This window comes from Epinephelus lanceolatus, chromosome 1 (assembly GCF_041903045.1).
Source record: "Epinephelus lanceolatus isolate andai-2023 chromosome 1, ASM4190304v1, whole genome shotgun sequence".
Lineage (NCBI taxonomy): Eukaryota > Metazoa > Chordata > Actinopteri > Perciformes > Serranidae > Epinephelus > Epinephelus lanceolatus.
Window position 1 is genome coordinate 34,413,542 of NC_135734.1, and position 27,983 is coordinate 34,441,524.

A 27,983-nucleotide genomic window follows, 5' to 3' on the forward strand; every position below is an offset into this window, starting at 1 on the left:
GAGGAGGAGGAAGAGGAGGAGGAGGAGGAGAGCAGCAGCTTCACATCTCTCAGGGCTCCTCTCCCGTCCCGCCATCTGTCTGCTGTCACCACACACAGTAAGACTCATCACTGCTGTACTACTACACGGAAAAATCCTCTTTTTAAGTTGAGTGGAGCCTTCTTAGCACAAAGGGATGTCGACGGTGTTTCCTCAGGTAAGTTAGGGCATCTCTTTGTTGTCAGTTGGCTAGCTAACATTTTACAGTTTGTTAAAAACGTCAGTTTACTGATGAAAACACTTCACAAGAAGACGTGTATGTTAGAAACAGAGGGAAAATAGTTGCCCTAAAGTTAGTTGTATGTGGTTTTATGTGTTTTAGGTTTTACCGTTTGGCTTTGTGTCTCCGGTCGGGAAGCTTCAGTGGTTGCTAGGGTATCCGGACCTGTTGCTATGGGCGTTTATGCTCTTCCGCATGTGTTCAGCCGCACGTGAACATAGTTTTAGTTGTTGATAGATAGATAGATAGATAGATAGATAGATAGAGGGGCAGGCTCCATATACGATATTTAAAATTGAAATATACAAAATTAAAATACATAAAAAAATAGTAGGCTTATTTCCATTGTGATCCTGTATTACAGTACAAAATGGCGGACTGAATATTAAACTGTCAAGCAAGAATGACATTAAACTTTCCTATATTTTTGCTGCATATTTAAGAGGTAAAAAAAATCTGATATGACAACAAATATTAATTATTTTACATAATATTAACAAATATTTTAGATACAGATCCATTAAATTTGATTATTGTGGTCAAGAAATGTGCCGAGCAGCTTGTAATGTATAGTTGAAATGCACTCTGATGGACAAACTATGTAGGTGAGACACTGTTTTAAATGTGGATGATGTTCTTTTACTTGTTTGTCATATTGTAGGGTACTGTACAACACTTTGTAACTCCAGTGTAGAAAAGCACTATAGAAATAAAGATTATTATTATTATTATTATTGTTATTAAATAACCTTAAATATATCTTTGGTATTTATAGCACTATCGGGCTGCACAATTAATTTAAATATTTTTGAAATTGCAATGTGGCAAAGTGCAATATCCAAATTGCAGGAGCAGCAATTTTATTTTTTGATAAAGGTAAAACGTGTCACAACATACAATTATAAATACAGCATTGTAGTATTGCAGAGATGCCCAGGCCTACAAATCATTTTCCAGATGTAAGGGAACACGTTTGTTTGATACAGACCCCAGCACAAATCACATCATCACCATTTTTCAAAATGTTTATTAGAGAAAACAAAATGCAAAAATTGCCAATCACATTGAAATCATGACTCATATCACAATTGCAGTGTCTGCCAATATAATCAAATATGGGGCAGCCATTCTGCGTTAAAATATCTTGTTGCTTTTACTTGATTTATTGGTCCAGAAAACCTTTAAAAACATGTCAGTAAATGAATAAAAATAAAATAAGATGATTTGTTACAGCTGCCTTTCCAGTGTGTGTCATTGGCATTAGATATCACTGCCACAGTAAACTTAATTAAATTTTTTGAAGAGAGATCATTAAAAGAAGACACAAAAAGTACTAAATTACAGTACACAAGTTAAAGGAGATGATTGGATCATATTTCACTGGATTTTTTCCTTGTATAATTTCTATGCAACAAATAAATGATTGATCGGTACTTGTTTATAGCAGTATTGATCAGATATGTTTGAATATAACTGTTTATTGATGTCAATTTCAGCAAATTAATATGTTTTATTTTGCTGCAGGCCAGCATACATGCGGCTCAGGCTTAAAGAACTTAATGTAGTATTGTGGAGTTTACTGATTTTTTTTAGCTCACTGTCAGTAGTGTGCATCAATGAGAACACATGGCAGTATGATTGTTCCAGGTATACATTAGAAAACTATGTCACCCTGTTATAACCTACTATTATAATACCTTAGGAGAAAAGGCGGAGGGTGTGTGCTTCCAAGTAAGTAAGAGTCTGTGCAAAGTACTACTCCTCTTGTAATCCACTTTTGCTCCATATGGCGAGAGAAGAGAAGGTATTCCAGCTGTCACTGCTCATATCTTAAGCCGTGCACGGCTCAGGCAGGTAGGCAGCTGCGGTGAGCCACATACCCATGTTTTGGTTGACGCAATACAGACTATATACGGATATTTGGACTCACACGAACATATAAAGATAAATATTTGCTGCCATTAGCAAGAGTGGTTCTGTGCAGGAGATACAGTCGAGGAAGTTAGTTTAACCTGATCATGAGGAAAGACATGCTGCGGATCATGTTTCAGTCATTTACTGTGGTTTTTATGATCATGTAAATTAAAGTCAGAGGTCCATTTATAGCTCCTCTGTGAAGACTCACTGCCTGTTTTATTGTCAGTTAGTCATAAGATTATAAGGTACTGATAATGTTCAGTAAGGTGTGATGGTGATGTACTGCCTGAGTGTTGGGTGGAAGGGAAAGAGCAAAGAGTTCATAGTCATGACATCCTCTTTTTTAGAGAATATGAGCTGTCACCGCCAGACCAAAGGTGGTTATTATCTTTATAAACTCGCCAGGACTGCATATTTTCCATACCAACATAAACGAGCCTGAATCTGAATGTAAGCTAACGCCAACTACAGTTGATATGTTGCTGTCCTATTTTTTCTTACACAATTAAATTCAGACTTTCTACAGTCCTTAATGAGCTCATTTGGTAATAATTTATAGATTCAGCCTACTGAAAACAGTTTGAACCTCTGCTATAAGAGCCTTTTTTAAACGGAAAGAAAATATCAGTGATGCACAGTAATGGGATGGCAACCGTGAGGTTATTTTCCCCTTTGCACTCATTTAAACCTTGCGCATTTTGAATGATGTTACAATTTGTTTTTATGAGCAGCTAATTGAAGCTTTCTCCAACTCAACTTCCCATCTGTGCTTTCAGAACTTTCAGAAGTTCAGCTGCACTGCCCCGATGAATTAACGTGGCAAACTTTGCAGCCATAAATAAAGATGAACGGAAACACCCACATTGCTGTGGGCGTGAGGCAGGAATTCGATCGCCATGGCACAGTCCTGCTTATGTGTACGTATAAGATAAAAATCACTGGTGCATGACCCGTTCTTCATCCCATGTATATTTTTTTTTTCCTCATGACTAAACCGTTCTGCACAGATTTGCCCTTTGCTGTATTTTTTGTTGGTTTATGTGGGATAGTGTTGATGTCATTAGATTGAAAACTTACATCAGCTGCATCAAATCAACTCTGCCTCTGTTGTATTTGCGCGTCTGTGCATGTGTGAGTATTTACAGCATACAGGCATGCAAACACCTCTTTAATTATGTGTTGTGAGTTGTTGGTGTGAGTGACAGGCTGCATCATTCTGGCTCTGTGTCACCATTTGCTTGGTAGTCAAACCATCTGGAAGTGTCAATCAATCTGCTTCAGCCACATTCTCTTCGTTTCTCCTTGATTCATTTTCATATTTTAACCATTTAGCACAGGCTTTCAGTACTAATATAATGAAACATGGCATTAGGGTGTTTGTCCGTGTTCCTCCACTCCTCTCACACCCTGTTTCCTCTCCTGTGTTATCCTTCTCTGTCAGCATTTGCCCTCCTTTCTCTTTTTGTAATTTTTCTCTCTCCTGTATTCTGCTCCACTTTCCTGTCCTCCCCTCCCCTTCACTCTCTGTGTTCTACTTGCCAAGAGGTGGATGAGCAGGCCAAGAGGCTGAGCTGGCTGTCACATGCCATCTGCAGGGTCACACTGTGACATGCCATCACGTTCTCCACTCTCCTTTTCCTCGAGGTGTATCTGCGAGCTAAGGTCGCGGTGTCAGTGAAGGCGAGAAAGGCCTTGATTTAGCAGGAACAGCAGTCAGAGATATGAGTCAAGGGAAAGGGAAGAAACATTTTAAGGAAGGATGTGGCAAGAGGGAAGTAACAGGAGAGCAGATATGGTGGTTTTTACTGGACCTAAATCAAGGTGAGAGTGAAGAGAGTGAGACACATCACTGAGGTTACCACAGAGCATTTGTCCATTGTTTTAGAATACAAAGATGTCTCAGAGAGGAGGGGGAAATAAGATATTCTGAGTAGAGATAGAGCTGGTGAGGACGGTGAAATCCCAAGAGGGAACCCTGTGGTCTCCCTAATCTGTGTTGATCTGGTTAGAGACAAACGGAGTGTGAGAAGTGACTTGGCAGACTGCCAAAGAGCTGAGACACCAGCAGCTTAGAGCACAGACTATACTGATCCCGCCAGATATCTTTACACTGTACAGCAGAGAGGAGCCGCGTTTGATTTAAGCTACACTGAATTAAAGTGTCAATTGATTCTGTATTTAATTTACAATTTATACACTGTATGTCTGGATATGATATTTAATTTGTGTTTTGACATGGGAGCAATTTTATAGAGGAACAGTTTTGTGCACAAATCCTGTCACCACAACGTAATTATGAATGTAATTTTAGTAATATCCAAAAGTAATTTCTAGGAGATAGAGTTGGGTTATTTGTAGACGCAGTGTCTAAGGATAAATCCTCTCAGTAAATGGACTGCACCTATATATCACTTTTCTACTCTTTCGACCACCCAAAGCGCTTTAACACTACATGTCACATTCACCCATTCACACACAGGTGGCTGAGGCTACCATACACTGTGTCACTTGTACTCAGCAGCCACACACTCACACTCACACACCGATGGAACAGCCATTTCAGTTCAGTTTTAGCTTCAGGTTTAGTATCTTGCCCAAAGATACTTCGACATGTGGACTGGAGGAGCCAGGGACCAAACCGGCGATCTTATTATCAGTGGATGACCTGCTGTCTCCGTGGTTTAAAAAAATTTCTCCTGTGAACAGTCTGAAATGTCACATTATCAAATACACACCACTGAGTAGCTCACATACGTTGCTAGAAACACTAGATTTCTGATAATCTAAAGATTACCCAACACTGCTGTGTTACAAGGTACAATCCTTTGTGTTGAGCCAAGGCTCTCTACTAATGAGACAAATACAGCAAATCTCATTGAAATTTCACTTTGCAATCAATTATGACGTCATAATAAATCCAACATCTGTCACAGCTCTGTTCAGCAAGTTTGTGCACCAACCCACCTGTGTGGAAATCCAGCTGAAGACAGTCAAAGCCACCAAATTTTAAGAAGGATCCAGGACCCAGTGTTGCCAAAAAAGCGAAGACAGTGCGGGGCTAATTTCTTTGTGAAGCCCATTTCATGCAATTGAATATGATTTGCTTAAAGTGTTGTTCTATTACCAATACCAATATTGGAAATGCCTTCAATACTGTCTAAAATGCTGGCTTGGGTATTGGCGAGTATGCAAGTCTATGCCCTGATCTGATACCATGTAATTTATTCAAAAACTTTAAAGTGGTTTCACACCCAGATAAAATGGTCAAACAAGCAATTTGTAGTAGGTTTATATTTTAATAAAACATTTTGGCCTGGAACTAAAACTAGTCACAGTTTATAGTCTCAGATCTTTTGGCAGTTAGTTTCAATCAACGCACAGTATAATAAATAACTTTTACTATGGTATCCGAAAGGGTTCGTATGATAAAAGTAAGTCTAGATTAAAATGTCTTAAACTGTGCCAAACCATGTTATGTCCAAAAACAGTAACAGAGGACGGAGGCTGCACTCTGGTTTTCTGCCTTGTGTTCCTCCCTCTCACAAGCCTGATCCAAAGTTCAAAAGCCATTGTTATTTCACTCCTGCCTCTAAAATTGTCTGTGGACACCTTTGGACCAAGTGCCTCTTTTCCAAGCTGAGACCCCTCTGCTATCCATTGATATTCAGCCCTGCTGTAAATAAGTGACAGTAAATTGGCCTCCGGTTACTGATGACGACCACAAGGACAAAAGACCAGAGGTCGAGCAGATTTCTGCGTTTCAGTAAATCAGTAAATGAATAAGTGAGCATGTTGCCACCAACACAAAGGATGTTTTCCATTTTTCTTTGTCCCACTGGTGGAAATGAGCCGCAGCATAACTTTATCCAAACACTCAGCCGGCTGGCCCGCCACTCAGTCAGGCATGCAGCTGTTGTGTCCTCTGCCCAGTCTTTAGACAGTCTCTTCACACTGTCTGTGTCCCGGCCCCGGTCAGCTATTCAACCACTCAGCTCCTCTCCTTCGCCGGCTCCCCACCTCCCCCACGCAGACCTCCTTTCCTGCCCCAGGATGCGATGTAGTGACGTGTCTACCGGCGCAGTGAGACCGTCCTTGTTCTAATGTCTTTGTGTGCTGAAGAGATTACAAGGAAACAGCTTGCCAGGGGCAGGCAGCTGCTGTTTCCTACAGCTCGCAGCAGTTTTTGGGGGACAACATTAGGATGCCGTGGGGGAGAAGTGGCTCGGCAGCCCTGCTGCTGCTCTCGGGCAGAGCCATCGCGTGGGCCAAGGCCAGGTAGGATCAGGCCTCTGCTGCCACTGTGGACTCAGGGGCTGCTGGGACTTGAAGTTCATGTATGGATTAAGATACTCTGCTGCTTTAGGCTAAACTGGGTTTGGGTGCTGAGCAATGGTGTTGAAACAGTTTTCTTCTGTGACTCCACACTTTGGTTTGAACTTGTCTTTGCTTTACAGTGCAACATTCTGATTATCATTATTAGCATCCATATTTTTTTGTTTGTTTTTGAAGGGCTTTGTGGACTGCTGATCTTTCTCTGTGTTTGAGATTTTCTGTATCACAGGACATGCTGTGACGGGTTTGACAAGAAACACTTTCTCAAGGCTGTGTGAGCAAACTGTTGCATTCTCTGCAAGATAAGAGGCTTGCAGTGGAATTCAGCCACAAGGATTAAACACTGTGTTGCTTTCAACACGAGCTGCTTTTTCAAGTGGATTACTGTATTCCTTGACCAGTGTTTGTTGGATGGGGTTACTCTGTGTTGTTTCCCACAGTGCTGAGTATAAGCGTTAAGACAGCAGTTTGACATTTTGTCCATTCTTCTCTGGTTTCCTGTTGATTCTCTATGGCAGGTTGTGGCTCATTCAGCAAGAAACAATGTCAACACCTTGACATTTTCAGTAGTCCCTGTTATCAATTGTCCCATATTCAAAAGTTACACGGAGCATGTGTTCTGTTTTGTGGCTAATTTGCTGGCATGGTGAGGAGTATTATTAGCAGGGTTAAAAATAAAACAATGCTGCTTTTGCTCGTGGCTCTGAAGGCAAAACAAGGAAGCTTTTTTAATCCCTTTTTTTAAGCTGTCCTCTGAGGGTACTCCATAGCGCAGTTGCTGGCATACTTAGTTTGAGGTCATTTTAGTTATGAGTCTGGCTCCAGACTACTTGTATGGCAAAGTTTGAACCCTTTATAAAAGACTTGGGCAGATTATGAGACAGTGGGCCCCTGGGCACGGACATGCAAGAGGCCCCGCTACTTCTCCGAAATAGGGGCAAGACACACAGATTTAATAGTTGATTAGCCCCTTTCTGTTGTTGTTTTTGCTTCTCTTTGTAGTTATTATGCATCTCTATATGATTTTGTTTCCCTTTGTGTTTTTTTTCTTTTCATCTGTGGTTGTTTTTGCCTCTTTTCCTTATGGTTGAAAGTCTCTTTGTGTCTCTTCGCTGCTGTTTTTTCATCTCTTTCTAGTCTTTCTATGTCTCTTTGTGGTCATTTTGAGTCTCTTCCTGGTTGGCAAATGTTAATTTGAGTGACATTTTGCAGGTGAAGGAACCCCTGACAATTTAGGCCCATCCATCCATGATTCCAGATACTTTTTTAAATAGAAATCTGAGTCTTATGACAGACAGTAATGGTTGACGTAAGTTGTTAGGCTCCTCTTTGTAAGCTGCACTGCAGGTTTCTGTCCTTTCTATTTTCCGGGAAATGCATTCCCAAAGGTTCCTCAAGCTTTAAGTAAATCGGACTAAAACTAAGTCATGCATGAGCAGACTTTTGAAAAACATCTTTATCGAGGTGGAAATGTGGGGTTAACAACTAAAGTTAGTGTCAAGGCCACTGGAAAGTCTCTCTCAGTTTTCTTCTAATCTCACCTGACATCTGTTTCTCTCTGTTTACATCCTCAGCTGATATATAAGCTGTCATCAGCACGACAAGAGGGAATGAAAAAGTGATGATGAGTCAGTGATTGGGTGGGGAGGGGTGAGCGGGGTGAGGGGTTGCGGTGCTGCTCTCACACAGGCAATGCTGACAGACCTGTTGCACTTGAGGAGCCTGAGACACTTTCTCTCGCTCTGCCTCGTGCTCTTACAGTTATTTATATGAACTGTTTAGTCGAGAGCTCAGGTATGAGGTCGAGCTAAGATGTTAGCTGTGAATGTTGCAATAAGTAGCTGTCCTCTGCATATAAGGCAATGATATGATTTAATGTTACCACGTCACGAGCTGTCACACCGTAAGAATGTGCTGTTTGATATGAGATCAACTGTTTGCAATGCAGGAGTCTGTAAAGAAGAGTCTTCATCCTTTGATCCATTTGATTAACTTATTTTTTAGAGTAACAGCATAGCAAAGAGGTGATAACATGTCTCATCTGTCATCAAAGAATCCTTGATTAATTAGCTCAAGCTGAATTGTGTAGCTTTTACTTAAAGGCCAATAAAGTCCCTGATGTGTGTGTAAAAGCTTTCACCTGTGTGGCCAGAGGCTTTATTGTCTACGTCCATTAGACTTTTACCTGGACTAGAACAAGTGCCATTGTTATGCTACAGCCCAAAGTGTTTTTAAAGTTTTAAAAAATGTCAAACATTCTCGTTTGAACCACATTTGGTGGCCGTCAGGCATGCAGGCAGGGCGTGTCACCCCACGGTGACGAGGGAGGGGACAGGTATGAATGATGTGTTGATGTTTGGGGAGTCGTCACTCCCTCTCGCATTCCTGCTCCACTCAGCTCACAAACACGCCGCACAGCCCTGAGTCTCAGTGAAGTCTTACAACAACGCTTCCTGTCACCGCTCAGAGTAACTGAAGCAGCGGACAGATTTACACACTACACTCACATGGTGTCCAACCGACAGGACTGGATAAAGCTAGGTTTTGTGCCGGACTGTAATTCCTGGATTCTTTTAGCACTGTGGATATGGGAGGCAGAGAGGAGGTATTGGTGGGCAGGCTCGGGTCCAACATGCAGTTTCCACGCACCAGGTTGAACCGTTTCAGGCTTCGTCCTGCCCAAAGCCCAGCAAGGAGCAAGCGCGTGAAGCCATCCTCCCAAAAGAAAAAAGCAAGGTATGTGTGATGAGATGGAGTCGGAGCTGGAGCTGGATCAGAAGGATTGGATTCATAAATGTTTTGTTGAAAGTTTGAGTGTTGTCGGTGTTTGAAGTGAAGTCATGTATGACACACTCGGATAATAACCTGACAGTGAAGAGCGACATCATAACATGTCAGTCAAAACCCCTGCAGTTGTGGTATGCGCAGTTCATACTGTGGCGTTTAAAGATAGTGGCTATTTTAAAACATATGATCACTGTACTGTAGTTTGCAGACACATCATCTGTTGGATATGTGAAAAAAAGTTTCTTTTGAAAGTTTCTTTTCTCAGGTATTTTCACATCATGTGAGTGCTTCTTGTTGGGTTCCCTGGAGTTGAAGTGGATCCAGAGTGTCCTGCTGTGTGTCAGCTGTGTGCAGACATCTGATATCTCAGGCTTGATGTGTTTTATCCATAAGAGGAGCAGGTTGTGAGCACATGTTGTGGCTTTGGACAGCTGTGTGTGAGTGATGTAGTCAGCAAGATGTATGACATCAACCTTTATTATGTCTGTACCGCATATTAGGAGCTCATCAATTCTGGTTCCCATATTTAAACACAAGTTATTGGCTAATGTTGAGCAGATAGTACATACTAATACCTTCTTAAAAATCTGTGTGCATCTAGTAGAGGTCATATGTCTCTGTCTGTAGTTCCACATCACTTCTTATTTATATGCAGAGACATTCATATATTCATATGCTATATAGGTTTGTCCAAATTTAAATTAAATATGGTTTATACACATTATGTTATTACAGACTTAATATGACTCAGATCATTATTCAAAGTGGATCTGTCTAGAGCTAAAACAATTAGAAGCTTTACAGCAAATTAGTCAACAGCAACAGGGATTACTGCTTAATTGTTTGAGTCATTTTCAACCATGCATGCCAAACATTTGCTGGCTTCAGCTCCTCACTTGTGAGGAGTTGCTGCTCTTCTCTGTTTTACATCACTGTTAATAGAATATCTTCAAGTTTTATCTGCTGGTTGGACCAAGCCAACAACTTGAAAGAGTGTTTGGCTCATGGACACTATTTTCTGGCATTTTATAGGCTTGCACTTGATTGATTAATGTGAATTGTATTGTGCAGCCAAGACCTCATAGCTTCAGTGATACCATTATCATTCCTGATACTAATCCAGTATGTACTTTTTTATGATGCATTTAATGTCCATTTTAATCAAATAGTTAAGTCTTGGAAAAAGTTTAGAGAACTGCTGAAATGTTGGAAGCGTTTCCAGTAAAATGAAAGATCAGACTAAACTGCTCATGTCGCACCACATCACACTCTACTAAGATGTATGTTGCAATGTAATCATACAGGTTTAGCAACCCACTCACCAGAATAAATGCTGGCATTGTACCTTTATTCAAACCAGGGTTGCATTTTTACGTTATTATGTAGCCGATGTGCTGAAACTCTACATTTTAATAACACTGTGGTTAGGTTTAGGCACAAAAACCACTTGGTTATGTTTAGGAAAACATTGTGTTTTAGCTTAAGATACCCAGTTTTGGTGGAAGAAACCCGTCTGGAAATGCAACAATGTCTTGGTAAAAAACAACCTTTTCTGGTGTGTCCAGTAGCTCAGCAGGAAGGGTGGGTGCCCCATGTACAAAGGTAGTGTCCTGGTTTGATTTCAACTTGTGGCCCTTTGCTGCATGTTGGCCCCTTTCATGCTTCAAACTGTCCTGTCACTACAAAGGCAAAAAGCTCCAAAAAAAGTAACCTTAAAATAACACTTTCTTATGGCACTATCCCCAATAGAACGCAGCGATGAAGTGTAAGAAAACACCTATGTTTGCTGTCTAAAAAGCTCCTGGAAATGCAGCAATGACTGGCTTAAAAACAACCAGTTTTGTTCTTTGTTGGTCTCAAACAGTGGTCAGCAAAGTGGCAGGCGTATGACCTAGGCGACATGTCATCCACCATCCCCTCCACCTCCTGAAAACAAAGTCAGCTAATACACTACGTCACTTTAGAAACGCTGATATAATATGCATGAAAGGTACAAATTTAACTTATCCATGGTTTGCAGAAATGTATTTACAGTGTTTACAGTTTTTATACAGACTTTGATGAAAAAGTAGTTATAGTGTAGATTTTATGGGACAGTGGCACACATGGTCTAAGGACAGTGATCTCTATCTTTGACTGTTCCCCGTACCATTTTTTCTCCAGTCACATTTACTAGCATTGTTTCTGGCTTTATATTCTCTCTGTGCCTGTCTAGTATATGACCCTACAGAGAAATGACAATTGTATTTTCTATTTTTCTTTTTTCTATTTCTGTTTCTTTTAAAAAGAGTGACTGAATTAAGTATCTATTGAAACTCACACCCCCACCCCCCTTCACAAACACACACTCTGAGAAAAGCCAATAAACTGGTTTAACATATCAGAGCATTGATCTGAAACAAATTTATGCTGACTCCAGCTGACGCACAGTTGGTGTGCACATTTATCAGGAACTTCTCGATAAGCTCATCACATCACAGCTGAAAGTATGATGGGTATTTTTGGCTCTTGACACACAGACACATGGAGAAACTATCATTTCATTGTCTCTCGTCACTCGTGCTGGCACGATAAGCCATCTGGCATTCCTCAGATATAGACTAGTGTGGTTTGGCATGTCACTTGAGATTTGCTGACTAAAGGAATGTGACTGAACTGCACACCGATGCAGTGACTCAGCTGACCACTTCCTGTGTCTGTGATCACCAAGTCACATTTTAGTGCCCGGGGGTTTGAGTGTGTCTGCAGCTGAGTTGGTCTGATTGTTGTTGGAGAACAGTACCCTCTGTTGTTGAGTCCTACACAGGAAACACCAGCTGCATTTTTGCTGCTTGTTTTTTGGAAGAGAATCTGAAATGATTTATGATTTCATTTTCTTAAACTGTTCATTGTATTTCATTTAATTGAATTCTATTGTTACTGGGTTGCAGTGATGAATCTGTTGCAGTATATGAAGGGGTGTGACCCTCAGGAAAGCAGATCTCACATAGTTACACTGACATCTAGTGGACGTACAGGGTACTATGCCTCTGGGCCACATTTTGCAAGAACAATAGAGACCCCCCTTTGTGTCCGCTCTCGCCATCGCTCTCCTCACTCCGGCCCTCCCTCCATCCCGCTCCTTTTGTCTCTCCATCTCTCTGGGCTCTCCCGGCTGATTCACCCTCCCTTCATCGCTCCAGTCTTCATTCCTCCTGTGTTTGTATGCGTCTTTGTGTTTCTGCTCGTTTGTTTGCATGCATGCGTGCGATTTCTTTACGTGTGTGTATGTCTGTGCCAGAAATCCCAGCCCCACCGAGATGAGCGTGGAGCCCTGGGCCAGCCCGCAGGACCAGGCAGCCGCTGAGCACGCACACAGTACCCACACGCCATCCTCCCAGGATCAGGAGCAGCACCCCGACAAACTCTGCCTGGACTCATTCTGGAGTGAGGTGGAGACCATCCGACAGGGGAGTGGCTACACAGACCTCGACTGCACCAGGAGAGACTCCAGACAGTCAGAAGGTAAATACTATAAATCCTGTGCTGATAGATTGACGATGGATCGAAGGAGAGCAGATAGAAGTCACCATGAGTGTGTGTGGTAGAATTACAAACCATCGGTGCTTAACGCAGCTGCTGCTGAGGTCCGCCATGAAATGATTCATTCGCCATGGCAACATATCAGGTTTCTCTTATGCAGCAAAGTGGCGCTCATCACCATGACAACACTATCAAACACTTTGTGGCAGTGAGTGTTTTATGTGCACAAACCACAGAGCCATTCATGATGGGAATGCTCTTTTATTACTACGTTTATTCAAAGGATCTGATTGTGCTTATTATACCTTTTGTATACTAAACAGAAACACTGCTTTAAATTAATTTTTCTCTAATGAGTAAACCCTCTGATGTCTGGATCTTGGTGTGTAAGTGTGTGTGTGCCTCATTAGTATTTTGAGAGAGTAAACAATTTTATATTCCTTCTTATTAAATCCAAACAACTTACTAACAACAGCATTTAGTGTGTGAACTCTTTAGGAGTTCAGACTTAACCTGGTTACAGCACGTGTTGACAAAGTGGAGATTACACAAACAGATTAGCTGTGACTAAACTTTCACACTAATTTAATGCCAGGTGTGACTGTTGTGTAGCTATCTGAATTAACTAAGTTAACACTAATGTATGACCCATTAGCTAAAGAGATAAGATGGATGGTGTGTGACACATCTGACATGACACTGGTTCAAAATACTGCCAAACAATGACAAAGGTTTCCAATCACAGTTCACAAATATTACACAATCTGCTTCAAATGACAAAAATTAATGCCGCATTTTGCTTAAGTATGTAATAACATCAGTTAGGTTTATATTCCACTAATTCTTAACTGCATGAATACTGCTAATGCGCTCTGAAACACACATTTATCTATCCATACAGACATAAATAAAACAAAATCATACCTGCTTTTGCTAAATGACTTTCACTGCTGAGAAGTTGGTCTTTTTATAAAAGTGTGCTGACTAGGCTGTGCAAAGACGTACAATCTTTTGAACTTGGTGCTACAGGAGAAGAGATAACAGAGAAACAATACTGTGGCATTCGCTTCTGCTCAAGAGGTAGAAAACCTACAACTACCAGAATGCACTGCACCACACCAGACTAATAAACATATTAATGCAAGTTACTTGTTCGAAAAGCAAAATGGCTGCTGGCCGGTAACAAACAATCTCTAGTTATAGTTAAACAGTGAGCTAAAATATGTTTCTGAAAACAGGAAACAGTTACAGGATTTTGGTTCATGTTTGATCAGCACTGCTTAGTTTGATTGTTTAATCTCAGTATTTTTAACAGGAAACAGTATGGCACCCATTTTCTGTTAACAAATTATCGTGTTACAGCTAAACAGGGCACTAAAATGTGTTTCTAAAAACATTTTACAGAAAAAGGCTGTACAGTGATGAAATCTCGGTATATATTTGATCAGCACTGCCTAGTTTTACAGTTTAATCTGAGTTTGACCCAAGAGAGGAGCGTGTCTGTCTCAGTCCGCTTCTGTTCTTTGTGTCGGTCATACGAAAATGTGGAAGTACAATCTATAGCTTGGGCAACAGCTCTAGAGCCAGTGAAGATTTGGGCTGAGAGATGAGCAGGGAGATCTGGATACTGGTTAGATGGAGGGAAGTTTACCGTAGTTCATTCACACTAACAGGTGTACTACCCACACACTACCCAAGTATCCCTTTAAGTTTCTTATATTGTTAACCTTCCTAAAATTGTTATATCTGGGAGTTATGTTACAGCTTGTGATGCTCTGCACATCACTCAAGTCTTTGAAAGCTGAGTAAATCACTGGTTTGAAACCAGCTGTTAGTTTCTACAGACTGAGCAGGGACCCAGTCCGCTCATCTAATTAACATGTTCTGCATTTTAAACAACATTATATCTCCATGTTGTTGCTGTCATTCAGTGTATTAACATGTTGCCTGTCATATGTTTGTGTCTCAGAAGGTGAACAGGAGGAGCAGTGGTTGGCCGATGCTGGTTTGTCGACCCTCATTAGTGATGATAGCGAGGATGTAGACAATGCGGTGCTGCTGTCCACTCTGACCCGGACCCAGGCCGAGGCTGTGCAGCGCCGACTGGACTCCTACACGCTGTCCCTTCGCAAGAGGAACAAACCGCCGCCGCGTGACGTTCGCGACATCTTCAACTCCCCCATCACTCAGGTCAGGACTTTGTAATACCCTTTTGAACTATTTAAATCCCTGAATCCTTAAAGGAATGTCCTGTAATTTACCAGGACCTCTGACATCCTGCTGGAGGAGGAAACGCAGGGACAAGCTTGATTTTCATGCCTTAAAATGATCTAGAGAGCAGAGGCTGTCTGAGTCAAAGCCGCATGCAGTGAAATATAAAATACAATGTCCCTGATGACTGTCAGGAGTCAGTGTGTTGTGCTGTCTTGTTCCATGCGGAGGGGCTGACCTGTGACAGCGAATGGCAAATCACATGAAAAGGCCATGCTTTGTCCTCGTTGTCTCTGTGAGCAGCCCTGAGAGGGAGAGAATAGAGATACTGTTCCTCTGATCCTTATCAGTCCTCTATCAAAGGGAACACTCTTTGTATCCGTCTCCATCTGCTCAGTGGACACTGTAAAAACACTCCTTCTATTCCCAGTGGGGGAGAAAATATTAAAGGACTGATGTATTTAGCTAAAGTCGTTACAGAAAGTGTTGTATATGTGTTTGTGACGTGTCCATAAATTATCTCTTTCATCAGACTCTCCTGCCTGAGTCCCACCACAGTGAAGACCCTGCCCAAAACAGCATGGCGTCAGTTCCAAAGACACCACTATCAGGTAAGAGCTACACACTGTAGTACTATTACACACAGCCAAAATGAACTGTAACTAAAGGGAATAACACAGAAGGGAAAGTAACCACTCGTGCACTTTGACCATTCTAGCAAACTTCTCATGGGTTTAACCGCCTTACATGTCTTTAAAAAGACACACCCGAAGAAGAAGTCAGATGAGCTGCAGCTTTGTGAGGTCGCGATGGGGGATTGTGTGTCAGGCCACAGCTCTGTTATCTGTCTCTAATTGGTTCACATTAATCCCCGGGGTAACTCCACGTCGCTTCATGCAGCTTCTGGGGAAAGTCCCTGTCCTGACAGTTCTGAGTACACCTGCCAAATCTCAGTGTTTATGAATTAGGGTTTTTTACTGAGAAAAAATGAACAGCGATGTTGTGTTTTGGAAGATAAAAGATAAAGAGAGCGTGAGGTTACATTTCCTCGTGCTTGCTGACTTTTTTTCTTCCTCTTGTTCCCTCACATGCAATCAGATTTTATTTTTCCCAACTTCCCTACAGTTGATTTCCTCTAGTGATCTAACAGATTGGCATTTGTGTGTGTGTGTGTTTGTTTCCTGCTCAGCCGTGACGCCGGAGCATCACCGAGGCGCTCCCAAAGAGGAATTCTTCATCACCGACGTGGCTTACTGCGAACAGGCTGTCATCTTCCTCAAACAGGCCAAACTGCCGCAGAACAACAGCCAGCGCAGAAAAGAGGACGGCACCCTGCCTGTAAGCACCAAAACACTCGTGACTGTGGGTCCCGCTGCCTTCAGGAAAACGGGGGAAACTTTTAATGTGTTATTTTAAATGGGGAACTTTATAAACGTCCCAGTGAGTTCATGAAATGGGAAGACAATTTGCAAATGCGGTATTAAAGGGAAATACTGGCATGAGTTTCAGTGCATGTATTTCCTACGTCTTTGTGGGTGTGAAAGTAGATTTGAAATGTATTTACAAAAAACAGGACATAAAGATAATCACATAGCTTTTGGGAAGGCAAGGTACATACATGATGAATAATAACCCCTATTAACAGTTTGGCTTTGTACCAGGATGGAATTTCATCTCAGTAATTTAGGGCGTTTGGGCTCTTGACATTTTCACCAAACCTTTCACAGAAATCACAGCGCAGTTCAGTCCCAAATATTTTGGGTCATTTTCATGTAAACCTGTTAACACACACATAAAATGTTATTGTAAACCAATTCTAATCGGCCACGCTGTTGGTTAGATAACAGGGTTACGCACAATAAAGGAACGAGGGAATTAGCTCCAAACAAAAGAAGAGTTGTTGTGTCACAGAGTCCAGCAGATTTATTTTGCTGTTTCAGGTTAAATAGGTTTCTTCAGCAGCAGTGGGGAAGAATTAGTGGTTTATAAATGAGTTAATTATACATGCATGGATACCATTGCCACATTTACTTAAAGAATGTTAATCAAGGGAATGATATAAAGTGCTGCAATTTTCTTTTCCTCTTCTCTTCACCTTCTTCTTTATCTTATTTTCTCTTCCTTTACTGTCTCTTCTTCTTTATTTGTAACCCTCCACTTGTCATCTCTCATCTTCTCAGCGGGTCATCTGCCCAAAGTGCCGTTTAGGAGTGACTCGTATTCAGGATCTCTCCCACTCTGACATGAAGAAGGTGCGTCAGTTGGCTCTCATCGACATGACGGCGCTGTGCGACCTTTTAGAGCTGGAGGTTAAAAGGCACAAAATGGGCAAAAGGAAAGTCCCAGGTATAGCAGCACTCGCCACACAAAGGGAAGTGAACTTTACAAAAACACATACAAGGAAATAGGCATAATGTAGGGGACTTGTATTTACTTTTTCAGACAATAACATTTTAACTATGTGCAGTGTTTATTTTTTGTCTGTTCTCACACTTTGTCTCAGCCGATCAAATTAAAAAGAAAACAGTGACTCAAACTGGCACCTGACTGACTGTCCGCTTTCTGATGTCTGCAGAGACTTCCTCATGTTTCCCTGCAGCCTGGAATTTAAATCTAAATATGCTCCTGCCTCTTTTCTAAATACTTTACATAGTACTTGTCACTCTAAACTAAACTATTGCGACATAGTCTTTAGTCATACATCAATCAGCCATTTTTTTGGTTTGCCAGTTTGACACACTGTAATTACTGCACTATGTCGACATGCTCATATACACAGAAATACTCCAGCTATGACGCGGCAGTATGGGTGTAGGCTACACACACACCCACACACACACACACAGGAAAATGTCTCCCTTATGCAGCTTGTATGTTACACAATGTAAGGCAGAGAATAATAGCATGACATGTTATGTCTTTGACAGAGAGTCCCCTCTACGGTGTGCCGCTGGCTACGCTGCTGGAGAACGATCAGAAAATCAAGCCCAACACCTCGACTCCTCTCTTTCTGCAGGCGGTAAGAACCTGAAATACATCTGTGAAAAGTGACCTAAAAAAAACTAATAAAGACAAGCATGAAGAAGGTATTCTAAATGTTTTTATATGAATTCAGCTGTGTCAGATATCAAACAGACATCTTTGCTGTATAGCCCCTTTCCCACTCAACAAAAAACCCCCACAAACATCTGGCTGTTGTCTTTAGTGGGAAATGTAACAATCAGCATTCAGTCCTGGGACAAATTACTCTGCAGTGGTCATGGGTACTTATTGGCAGTGATGGGAATATGACGCCCGTGTGGACACACTCGCTTCTGCCACTTTTCCGGTGCGACTGTCAGTAACTTCTAAGATGTGAGAGATTTAAACTAGAAGTAACCACCATAACATTTTCACTGGCCTCCATGCTGCTTTCTGCTGTTTACTGACCCTGTTTTCCACCACATTCGTGACATCAAACATGACATATTAGGAAAAGAAAGGCTCACCCGTCAGCTGGCCATGGGAAAGGAGCCTGTAGCCCCATTTCCACCGAGCAGTACGGTACAGTTCAGTTCGGTACATTCTTATTCTGTTTCCACTGTGAAAAGTTGTGGATGGTACCAATGGAACCGTTCCGTACTGTCCCCATGTTTGGTCCCCCCTCTGTTGGGGTACCTAGCACACAGATCTGGTACTAAAAGGTGGAGCTGTGAACACTGCAGTCTGATTGGTCAGTAGAGAACGGTCACTCTGCTCAGGGCCGAGATGTGGCTGGTTTTGAGGCTCATGTAACCACTGTTCATACTGTGGAGAGTTTTATTAGTAAACTGTAACTATAAAATGAAAGGATGTTTTGCTGCCTCTTGAAGCAGCTGGAGTCTGAGAAAAAATAACTTAATTCACTCACTTTGTCAACGGTGATGAAGAAATACAGTGAGCGCTGGACAGAGCAGTGAGTGAAAACAACCCTGCCCACATTCAAGAGTACTATTTGCAGTGGAAATGTTAAGTGGACCTAGGGTCTAGGTACCATGTCTGAAGGGTTAGATTTAGTTCCAAAGGTACCATACCGAAAGTGTTTGGTTTAAACAGGGCTTTCCTGCTTTAAAAAACCCACATGTACATGCTAATTTTGATGGGAAAAAGGGTTCATGTGGGTTTGATGTGATAATTAGGCCAATAATCTGAACAGCGTCTGAAGTCATTAGAGTTTTTGAATGTGGCTTTAATACATCAGATCTGCTGCTCTCCCAACTATTTGCATCTCTTTGACCATATTTTGCTCAACATGTTGGGCACATTTTTGCCTTTGTTGAACTACAAACTGCATCTTCAGAGAGAAGCACATGAAACAACCTCAGTGTCCTCTGAATGTGAAATGCTTTGACCACACCCTGTATGTAGCAGCAGTTACTGAGAATAACCAGCAGAGGTGAGCAAGAGATTCTTATCTGCTGGTGCTCGAGTCGCTGCTAACGTCTCTCTGTCCTTTCTCTCTCTCTCTCTCTGCAGTTGTTGTCGTTTTTGGAAAAGAAAGGAGTCGATTCGGAGGGGATCCTGCGGGTTCCAGGATCTCAGTCCAGAATCAAGGTAGAATATTTGGATCCACACATCATGTCTGTCACACAAAGCTGGCACCAAAATCCTTCATTATACAACATGCCCTTTTTGTAATTTAATGTTTAAAGCAACGAAATGAAAAATGTTTAATGACCTAAAGGGCAGTGAAAATATTGACACTGTGAAATGTCAGAAGTGTCTGAACAGCAGTGAAGAAAATCAAACACTGAGTTTAACTAAAGTTGACATTTAGAAAAGTCCAATGAGACAAAATCAATAATGTTTGTTTCTGCCAGATTCACCTTCTGATACTGTTTTAATTCAGCACGTGCATAGTAGATGTTGAATCAATTAAACTGAAGCAGACAGAAGAGGGCGCCATTTAGCAAAATCAGTACAGATTGCAGGGAGAGATGATCATGCACCAGATCATGGATCTGACGACAAAGATCATTTAGAGAGAATTAACTACACATAAAAATTTGACATACATTCTTTGTCTTTACTTTATGATGATTTTAGCTGACTAAAATATCACTCCATTGTGATTGTATTTCTTCTTTTTTCTAAAACATTTTTAATAAATAAAATTCAGATATAGAAATGTTTGTAAATGTTACATACTTGATAAAAGTTAAACAGTCACTTGTGACATATCTGTCTCTTCTCACCTGTCCCAAGCTCATGAAGGATCTTCCACCCTCAGCATATTCTGCCATTTAAGCAGAGCACAACATACTTTCTCCCTGATTTTAGATTAACAGGTAGAAGCAGGAATCAACAAAAATCTGTTAATCCAAAGCTCAAAATCCTCCCTGACTCATTTTAGTATGTTAATAAAACATAAGATGGCCGCCTCTATTAGCAACAAGCTGTAAAATAAGAATCAGTAGCACAAGACAATAGTGTGTGTGTGTGTGTGTATATATGTATATATATATATATATATATATATATACACACCTGAGGCACAAATAGAGACTGATAACAGTGACAGGTAATTAGTTGTGACCTCATGTGTTTGTAACATCCACAGTCTGAAGAGTTAATTTGATACTAATGAGTTTTAAATAGCTGCTTTAGAGCCATGTCGCGTCTGTGAGTGACAAACAACTCTCGGTCTCATTGTACATATATATATGATATATAGAAAAACAATATTTAACAGTCTTGACTGATCAGACACATTTCACACAAAAACTGTTTAAAAAAGTATTGAAAATAAAATAACTGATAATTGTTGAATTAATTAACTGATATTTTTGAGTCTGGGACTTAGTGTTAAAACTAGGGGTTTAGTGCTACACTGGTATATACAATTACAATAAAATATATACATATAATGTTTATAATACACATGAAAATATAGTGTAAATGGCTGTTAAATTATTTTCGTTTCTTCAAACTCAAGCTTTGTCTCCCTCCCCCAGTGCTTTCTAGTTGCCTTCACAAAATCCATTAAATGTAATTGCTCTTTTTGTATGCATTTTTTATTTATTTACTTTATTTAACACATATTTAACCAGGTAAGTCCCATTGAGATCAACGATCTCCTTTACAAGTGAGACCTGGCCGACACAGCAGCACACAGAAAGTTACAGCCACAATAAAAAACATTAAAGATACACAGTAACATGTAGAAATATCAGAGCACCTACACACAATAACAAGACGACTCATTCATCCTTGTGCTTATGAGAGCTTTAATGTCAGACAGAGAAACCCGTTCACGTAGTTTCAGCTCTTTCTGAAGGTTATCCTCAGTGAGAGGAGCTGAGCACATAAAAGCTTTCCTTCCCAGCTCGGTCAGTGCACAAGGAACAGACAACAAAACTAAGTCTTTAGATCTCAGACTGTAACTACAGTTAGATCTCTGTTCAATCAAAGTACAAATGTACAAAGGGAGTTTACCCAGTATGGCTTTATAAATGATCAAATACCAGTGACTGAGCCTACGAACGGGAGACACTGACAGTTCATCTGTGTTCATGCTGTTCTGAAACCGTCTCATTGTTTTCCACCTGCAGCAACTGCAGCAGAACTTGGAGACCAACTTCTACTCAGGGCAAGTCTGCTGGGACGACGTGAGTCCCAATGATGCCGCCGCGCTGCTCAAGAAGTTCATCAGGGAACTTCCCGCTCCTCTTCTCACCGCAGAGTACCTCAACACCTTCAGCGCTGTCAGAGGTCAGTGTGTAGCATTTTAAGTCTCGTTGAACAGAAAGTATAAACATTCTGACATCACGTTCACACTCCCACTGTATCTGAGTCATTTGGGTGAGGCTGCTCTTCAGAGATACAAGACAAATGTCTGTTGTTTGATTTAAGATCTTTGAATTTCAGGACTCATCAAAAAGTGCACTGCTCCTCTGTTACAGTTACACCATAACCAGAGCTGTAGATCATGCAGTATATCAGCAGCGGGGTGTGTTTGTGAAGTGACTCACTGTGAATGTGTTCTCTTATCTGACAAGTTGCATTTTTACAGTATAAATCAGGCACACACAATAATCCCTCTACAAGACTTCAGCAATCTGCTGCCCACTTTTGCAGACAGCTCAGCAGGGTTCACATCATAATTACCTGAGTCTCTTCACCATGATGCTTCCTTCTTTCTGCTCCGGCTGAGAAAACCAACATTAAGATGAACAAGTTGATAGCCTCTCAAGAGGCGTCTGTGCACTGTGACAAAGCAGCTGTAAAAGATCTGCTATTTTCACATTAGTCTCACCTTAATAAAAGAACGCACTGATATTAATACGATCTGATTGATGACTCACTGATGTGCAGTTTGTGAGGAGGATCAGTGCAAAGTGATAAATGACGTGTGACCACAGAGACATAAGCTAACAAACCTAATGACTGTCTGTCACAATGTCATTAATCTTTAGGTATCCCATTACTCTCAGCCAAATGCAGAGGAAATGAAGAGGGTGTGAGTGTGTGTGTCTGTGTGTCTGTGTGTGTGTGTGTGTTAAACCTGTCTTACCTTTGCTCCCTCCTCCTTCAGACATCACGGAGCTGAGGCAGAAACTTCACATGTTGAACCTGCTCATCCTGCTGCTGCCTGAGCCCAACAGGAACACACTGAAGGTATACACACTCTCACACACTTCACAGCACCTCGACTATTCAACAATGCACTTCATGAAGTAGAGACAAAAATAGTTGTCACGCTCTGAGATCAAGAGATCTCAGCACCGACTGAACACACTGATATTTACTTGATTCTCTGTGTTTGTGTGAATTCAAATAATCAGATTTATGGCCTGATTTGTAAAATGTCACATAAACATGACACCACATTCTTCTGTCATATTAAAAGAAACATGCTCTGCAAAAATCTGCTTTCGCCACACTTTTTGTTTCAACAATAATTCTTCCAGGTCCTTACATACATGTGTTCTTAGTACTGTGCTTACAGCGGGCACAGCTTTGACGTACTTGTACTTTACTTGAATATTTCTATTTGTCATGGCTCTTGATGCTTCTACGCCACATCATGTCAGAGGGAAATATTGCCCTTTGACTCCCTGACATTCATTTCCCAGCAGTAGTTCCCTTACAAATTAATATTTTACACAGAAAACAGATGATGAGCTCTGAACATATGCTGCATTGTTGTAGATTTAAAGTAACACTCCACGAGAAAACAGCGGACATATTGATTTATTGTTGATGGGGACACAGTAAACAGCAACAAAATGATATTAAAACATCTGGTTACAAAGTCTCATACAACTCGCGCAGTATAATCCAAGTATCATTGATCCAGTCGTGTGCTCAGTACTTCCCAAACACACGTATTTCCCTAAAAACTTGCTATTTAAAATCATTTTGTGGCTGAAGCATTCCTTTAACTAACCAGCAATATATAAAATATTCAAAATCAGCTTGAGCTTCACAAACTGCACCAGCAAAATGCTCCTTTGCACATTAATGCATGAGTAATAATAACTTGATTAAATAATACACTCAGTTGCCAGTTTATTAGGTACACCTAGTGAAAACTAATGCAGTCTAACACAACAGTCCAACGATAAATCCCCAGTTAAAGAGAGGTGGTGATTAAATTGTTTGATGGGGATGTATTTTGTGGTGCGCTTGAACCGTATTGGATTAAACACAAAGGTGTTTCTGTTCTTTAGCCTAGCCTCACTGATTAAAGTGAGGTGGTCAGAATAATAAACAATTCAGCAGCACAACAAACTGCAGCCTCAAAAATGAACACACAGTATATTAAGCTAAGATTAATGGCAAGGCTGGTGTTTTACATTGCATTAGTTTCAGCTGAGTGTTCCTAATTAACTGGCACTAACACCTAATGTAAACTTTTACTTAATTAACAATTTAATTAGCATTATTACTGTGTAGTATTGCTGCTTTTACTTAAATAAGAGATCTGGATACTTCCTCCACCCTGCACACACTTGATCTCCAGTCACAATATAGTTTTAAAATTACCTTCCAAAATAAAGGAGTCAAGTTTTGAAAAATATTTGATCTCCATGTGTTAAAAGCATCACTGGGATTTTACAGAATCCATAAATGTCCCCCAATATATATGTGGTCATCGCTGTGTCTGCAGTTTTTGTAGCTTCCTCTTGAATGCATGCTGCTCACAATTTGGCAGCTGGTCACTACCTTTCTATAAAGTCCTGACCTCACCTGCGCGCTGTGCCGAGGATCGTCCTGACCACAGCAGAATAAGAAGTAAACAGTCAGGGAGCAGAGTTTCATTCATTCATCTTCTAACTGCTTCATCCTCTTGAGGGTCGCGGGGGGGCTGGAGCCTATCCCAGCTGACATCGGGCGAGAGGCAGGGTACACCCTGGACAGGTCGCCAGACTATCACAGGGCTGACACATAGAGACAGGCAACCATTCACACCTACGGACAATTTAGAGTTATCAATTAACCTAGTCCCTAATCTACATGTCTTTGGACTGTGGGAGGAAGCCAGAGTGCCCGGAGAGAACCCACGCTGACACGGTGAGAACATGCAAACTCCACACAGAAGGGCTCACACACCCGGGATCGAACCGGCAACCCTCTTGCTGTGAGGCGACAGTGCTAACCACCACACCACGTGCCGCCTGGGGAGCAGAGTTTCTACATAAAAATACATCACCACACACTTCTAGTGGATCTTAAGAGATGATTGAGTGGGATTACTTCTGTATGAGTCCATACATTGTTTTGTAGGAACATCCATCATAGTATCTTTAAGGTTGTCAGAAACTCGTCTCAGTTTACACTTTTATGTAACTCGACACACCGAAGCACCGTTTCATAACACATTACTATATTGTTCTGCTCCTAATCCACATTATAAACTCTCTGCTCTGTTATATAACGGCTTGCATTAACCATGACTCACTTTCAGCGACACCAGTGTGCAGTCAGCTCCGCTTATAGCATCCAGGAGCATAAAACCCACCTGAACTAATTACTCTGACTCCAGTGGAGGCAGCTGAAACTTACTGTGCATTAACATACTTCTCAGTCGAGGTGTTGCAGATGATTCAGTCACTGTGATAATTCACTTTACTCCATTTTGTGCCTCAGTGTAAGTGGCCTCTCAACATTCAAACACTGTTCAGCTAAAAATGAGCGAGTGTCTGTCAACTCTGCAAAAACTGGAATGTTCTGCCGCCATGTTACATGTAAATTGACAGAAAAAAATCTTTTCCAGTACTGCTGAATGCCTTTAAAATTCACATATCTGTCTCCATCTGTGTGTTCGCCAGGCGCTCCTCGAGTTCCTCAGTAAGGTGGTTTCCAGGGAGAAGAAGAACAGGATGAACCTGTGGGCCGTAGCAACCATCATGGCTCCCAACCTCTTCCTGCATAAGGCCGTCCCCAGCAGACTGACTGAGGGGGCAGAGAAAGGACATGCGGAGAAGGCAGCTGATGTCATGAGGCTCCTCATCCGCTACCAGGACCTGCTCTGGACGGTAGGACCGCCTACACATTCACCCACATGTTCAACCTTTTACTGCAGAAACATTTGATGTAACACTGGGGGAGTAGTAAAGATGCAAATGATCATTTTGTGGGTGATGTATGCCTTTAATAAAGAGTAATAAAACAACACTCATAACAGAAACTTCTATTTCTTATCCCTGTTGTCACATAGTAAATTGGAAACCTAATATCAGACAAAGCTGTCATTAAATGTAGCTGAACTCTTGACTTTCAAAGAAGCATTTTAGTACAAATTTTGTAATAAATGGTTAATTGTTGGTTGTTTTTCTACAAAACCAAGTAGTTTGATCCTATGATAAGAACTGTGTGCATATTTCATGGCATGAAAATCACAGATCTTGAGTCATGTTCCTTTTCCTCCTCAGATCCCAAACTTCCTCATGAGCCAGGTGCGTAAGCTGAACGAGAATAGCAACCGGCGTTACCAGTTTTACGATCGCCGCATCAAGAACCTGCTGAGGAAGATCCACACAGACAGCCGCGACAAACCTGATAAAAACACCTCAGAGGTGAGGAGTTGGTTAACAACTCTTTATTTATGTTAATACTCACAAAGCCTTGTGTCGATTTATTTGTTCCTGTTGATCTCATCGTCCACAAAAAGCTCCTCACAAACTGATATAAAACTGTATTAATGTTTTAGCTGCATGCAACAAGGTGTTTTGTGGGGAAACGTCATTGTTTTAATCCAAAGTTAATTCGGTGATAAATGTTCTTTAACTCTCTTTTGTTTCTTGCCCTGCAGTTGTGTCGTACAGTGAAGATCCAGGTTGGGGATCTGGTGAGCGGCACCATGGAGTACCAGCTCAACATCAACTCCAGAGCCTCCGACCTGCTCGCACAGTTTCAGCGCCAGTCCCTCCGCAGCCCCGACAACGGAAAGGGCAAAATGCGAAGGTACGAGTTTAAATGATGACTGTAAAGGCAGATAACTCTTGACTTTAATTCTGTTACATAACGTTAACAGTTAACTTTAAGCTTTTTTTCTAGCAGTAGTGATGGTGTCACCTGATGAATAACAAAGTGCTTCATCCATCTTAATGAAACAAAGGATGCTACATAAGTGTTGTATGTCTCTCAACAGAAACGGCGCCGTGGCGTATCCGGACTGCGCCCTGTACGAAGTGGGAGGGAACATTGGTAAGTTGGAAGTGGCTGCGCCGTTCTCTGTGGTCGGAGCAGCTCTGACATTTGCATGTCTTTCTGCTCATTGAGCTGATGAGGGTAGCGAGGTCTTATATAATGAACTGTGCGAGCGCCAAAGAGACAAGAGCAGTGCATCTGCAGTTATCAGAGCAGACAAATGCTTATTACACACATGTCTGTGCGCTCACAGGAGAGCTGACACAGTGAAGAGTGAGGAGACAAACTTGTTCAGTCAGTTCAGCCTTGTGATGTGAAACTTGTGAATCTACACGTAACTGAGAGTAGTGATTTATGATCACTGTTTTGAAAGAAATCGAAGTAAGAAAAATGGACTATTAATTGAAAAAAATAATAAAATGATCAGATACTATTTTGATAATTCATTAATCGTTTAAGTAATTTTTCAAGACAAAAAAAATCCCCCAAAAATCTGAAATTATACCTTTTCAGTCAGGAATATTTGCTGCTTTTCTCTGTTTTATACAACTTTAAACTAAATATCAAATTAGACTCTGAGAAACTGGGCATTTTTCACAATTTTCATACATTAAATAGGTCAAAACAATCAACAATTAAAGATAATAATTCACATTATTGCATCATTTAGTTGCAGACGTATTGATATTTTAAATCAACCCTACTTTTATTTATATATTTAAAATGAGAGCATCTCATATTTTCATGCGTGTGATCTCTGCAGGTGAGCACTGTCTGGACCCCGACACACACCTTCTGGATTTGTACAACAGTAACTCAGGAGGGGAGTGGGTCATCAAGCTGAAACCCAACGCCAGCAGAGGGCTGTGAAAGATGGACGAACAGATCGGGGAACAGGTTGCCCAAGAAGGACAAAGGCAGAGCCTGAAAAAAAAAAAAAAAGATCAAATCCGTGCAGCCCTCTCTTCTTCTCGTCCTTTTCATCCTCGGATCAACAAGGGAGAAGGAGACAGATGGACAGATGGAGGACGCAGGAACAGATAGATGGAGAATCTGCCAGGAGCAGAGCTTAAAAACTGTCTATGATCAGATGAACACACTTTGCCCTCCTTCTCTTTTCCCCTCTACCTTTCCTCTCTCCGTCTTTCTCCTCTTTTTCCTCCTCCCTTCACTCCATCACTCCTCTCCTGCGTTACCGGCAGGGCTGCGACGCCGCGAGCAGAAAGCGGCTGACGTGACTCATTACTTCCGACAGAGAAAAGAGGGAGAGAGAGCGGCAGGGCAGTTTGGTTCGCCATCTTTTCTTTCAAGCAATCATCTCCAACCATGAGTGAGCAGATGG

At 41.3% G+C, this 27,983-nt stretch overlaps 1 protein-coding gene across 5 annotated transcripts; it reads left to right on the forward strand.

Annotated features, from left to right (window-relative positions):
• On the forward strand, nt 1-27,653 carry arhgap40 (Rho GTPase activating protein 40). 5 transcript variants are annotated; one of them, XM_033627234.2, is made up of 16 exons: nt 1-196; nt 2,953-3,093; nt 12,576-12,799; nt 14,787-15,007; nt 15,561-15,639; nt 16,218-16,366; nt 17,209-17,374; nt 17,956-18,047; nt 19,523-19,600; nt 21,598-21,757; nt 22,581-22,663; nt 25,321-25,527; nt 25,924-26,067; nt 26,304-26,455; nt 26,643-26,698; nt 27,405-27,653. In XM_033627234.2, the coding sequence occupies exons 3-16, from the start codon at nt 12,595-12,597 to the stop codon at nt 27,509-27,511; spliced, it is 1,899 nt and encodes a 632-aa protein (XP_033483125.1). In that variant the 5' UTR covers nt 1-196; nt 2,953-3,093; nt 12,576-12,594; the 3' UTR covers nt 27,512-27,653. The 5 variants fall into 5 exon arrangements, with proteins under 5 accessions (XP_033483125.1, XP_033483126.1, XP_033483123.1 ...); XM_033627235.2 differs by lacking the exon at nt 2,953-3,093 and having other exon boundaries at nt 15-196; XM_033627232.2 differs by lacking the exons at nt 1-196; nt 2,953-3,093 and adding an exon at nt 6,276-6,451.
• Nucleotides 27,654-27,983: the final 330 nt, after the last annotated feature.

Bases quoted from the DNA above. Each gene is read 5' to 3' on its own strand.
- arhgap40 (XM_033627231.2), top strand. From the start codon at position 9,096: ATGGGAGGCAGAGAGGAGGTATTGGTGGGCAGGCTCGGGTCCAACATG. The intron at 15,640-16,217 runs GTAAGAGCTACA...TTTCCTGCTCAG, and splicing joins TCCAAAGACACCACTATCAG to CCGTGACGCCGGAGCATCAC. The intron at 19,601-21,597 runs GTAGAATATTTG...TTCCACCTGCAG, and splicing joins GATCTCAGTCCAGAATCAAG to CAACTGCAGCAGAACTTGGA.